Raw genomic sequence first — 1,925 nt, forward strand, 5'->3', positions numbered from 1 at the left:
CATGATGTTTCTGTGCTCTCTGACTGTCTTTATCATCATGCTAAGTAAGTGTTGCTGACTCCATTTCTATCTGTCAAATATACACTTTGCGTGCTTAAAGTGTTTGTTGTTATTTTTGTTATTTCTTTGTGGTGATGTATCTGAGTATGTCAGAGATTAATTAGGTTGTTTTGGGTGATTTTTATTCTATTTCTTCACAGGGAACTGTTCTGCACAGTCAAAAGCACCAGTGCAAAACAAAACACAGGTTCATGCTCTTGAAGATGAGACAGTTACTCTCTCCTGCAAGTTTGAGGTTAGTGTGGAGAGTCTGCAGTGGTACCGTCAGTATCCTGGATCCAGACCAGAGTTCTTGCTGCTGAAATTTCCAGGATCAGCTGATGTAACCCATGCAAACCCTCCTTTCCCACGACTGAATGCTACAGACAGCAACACAATAATGAATCTGATCATCTCCTCTGCTGCAGCATCAGACTCTGCACTCTACTACTGTGCTGTGAGGCCCACAGTGACAGGAAACGCAGCTACACTGTACAAAAACTGTTTCATATGACTGAGGTAGAGTCTTGCTGTTCTCAGGAGGGGGAGCTGTTATTACACTCAAAGAGCTTTTCTTTCTTCTTGATGTCAATCATTTGTAAAGATCTACAAATGAACAATGTAACCCAGCTCCAGTACTTGAGTGAAAGTAGAAATACTTTGTAAAATATTACCAAAATATCTCAGCAGCACAAACCAAATAAACACAATGGAAAAAGAGACACACAGCGCTTGGCATGACTTGGTATTTTCTTGCTTAAGAAGAGATGTCCCTGAAAAAGACATTGTCTAGATGGCAGCATATGTTGTTCCAAAATGCATATGTACTCCTCAGCATTAATGGTGCCTTCACAAAAGTGCAACTTATGCATGCAGTGGCGCTAACACACCCCCAAACCATGACAGACTCTGGCTTTGAACTTTGATTTGGTAACAGTCTGGATTGAAACTTTCCTCTTTGGTCTGTAGAACATGATGTCCATTGTTTCCAAATAGAGTTTGAAAGGTGGACTCACCAGACCAAAATACACAGTCCCACTTTTTTGTCAGTCTATCTCAGACGAGCTTTAGCCCAGAGACGTCAGCGGCGTTTCTAGATGTTGTTAATATTTGGCTTCCGCTTTACAGAGCAGGGTCTTAACTTGCATTTGGAGATGCAGTGATGAAGTGTGTTAACTGACAAGGGTGTTCTAAAGTACTCCTGAGCCCATGATCTATTCGTTATTCGTAAATTCGTAAATATTGGAAAATCAGCTTTTTTTTAAATTTATCATCCCAGATTCCCAGAAATTTTCCCTGCGGACTTTCAAAAACTAGAACTGGCCCAAACAGAAACTAAATGAACTTTTCTAGTTCTAGGTTCTACTTGTAGTTCATTTCACTCCTGTTTGAGAGACAGCTGACCCAGAGTGTTCACAAAACTACAATGAAGACGGAAAACTGTGTGGATCTTCTGTGTAACAAATTCAAATTGGAATCAGATGCATAATCAGCACAATTTTAAAACTCCTTCATGAATACATTCAAATCTAAACTTCCATGAGTATAAACTTATTTACAGCACATTCACAAAGAACATGGAGCACAGAGTGAAGCAATGAAACCACTGACAATTCATGACCATCAGAAAGAATCATTTTGATCATTTTTTGTGTTTTTTTAAGATGGCAAAAACTGTTATTGTTGAAAGTTATTATTGAAAGTTATTATTGAAAGTTTTAACTCATTCTCAGGACGATCATCTTACTCTTCTTATTCTTATTTCTCATTTTGACTTCATTATCTCCATACCAGAAAAGATATACAGCAATTAGGGCAACATTTCAGAGATTGAACTCATCTAACATAATATTCTGAATAATGTTTTAAATTTTAAATCAAAGACT

General features: G+C 38.0%; 1 gene segment (V, D, J or C); it reads left to right on the forward strand.

The window, feature by feature from the left end:
* LOC118826744 lies at positions 1–487 on the forward strand (the record flags this gene model as incomplete). The annotated part of the segment is given in 2 exon segments: positions 1–44; positions 201–487. Coding segments are annotated over 2 exon segments (330 nt in total), but the record flags the coding sequence as incomplete, so codon positions are not given.
* Positions 488–1,925: the final 1,438 nt, after the last annotated feature.

The sequence above is a fragment of the Colossoma macropomum genome, unplaced genomic scaffold (assembly GCF_904425465.1).
Source record: "Colossoma macropomum unplaced genomic scaffold, Colossoma_macropomum, whole genome shotgun sequence".
Taxonomy (NCBI): domain Eukaryota; kingdom Metazoa; phylum Chordata; class Actinopteri; order Characiformes; family Serrasalmidae; genus Colossoma; species Colossoma macropomum.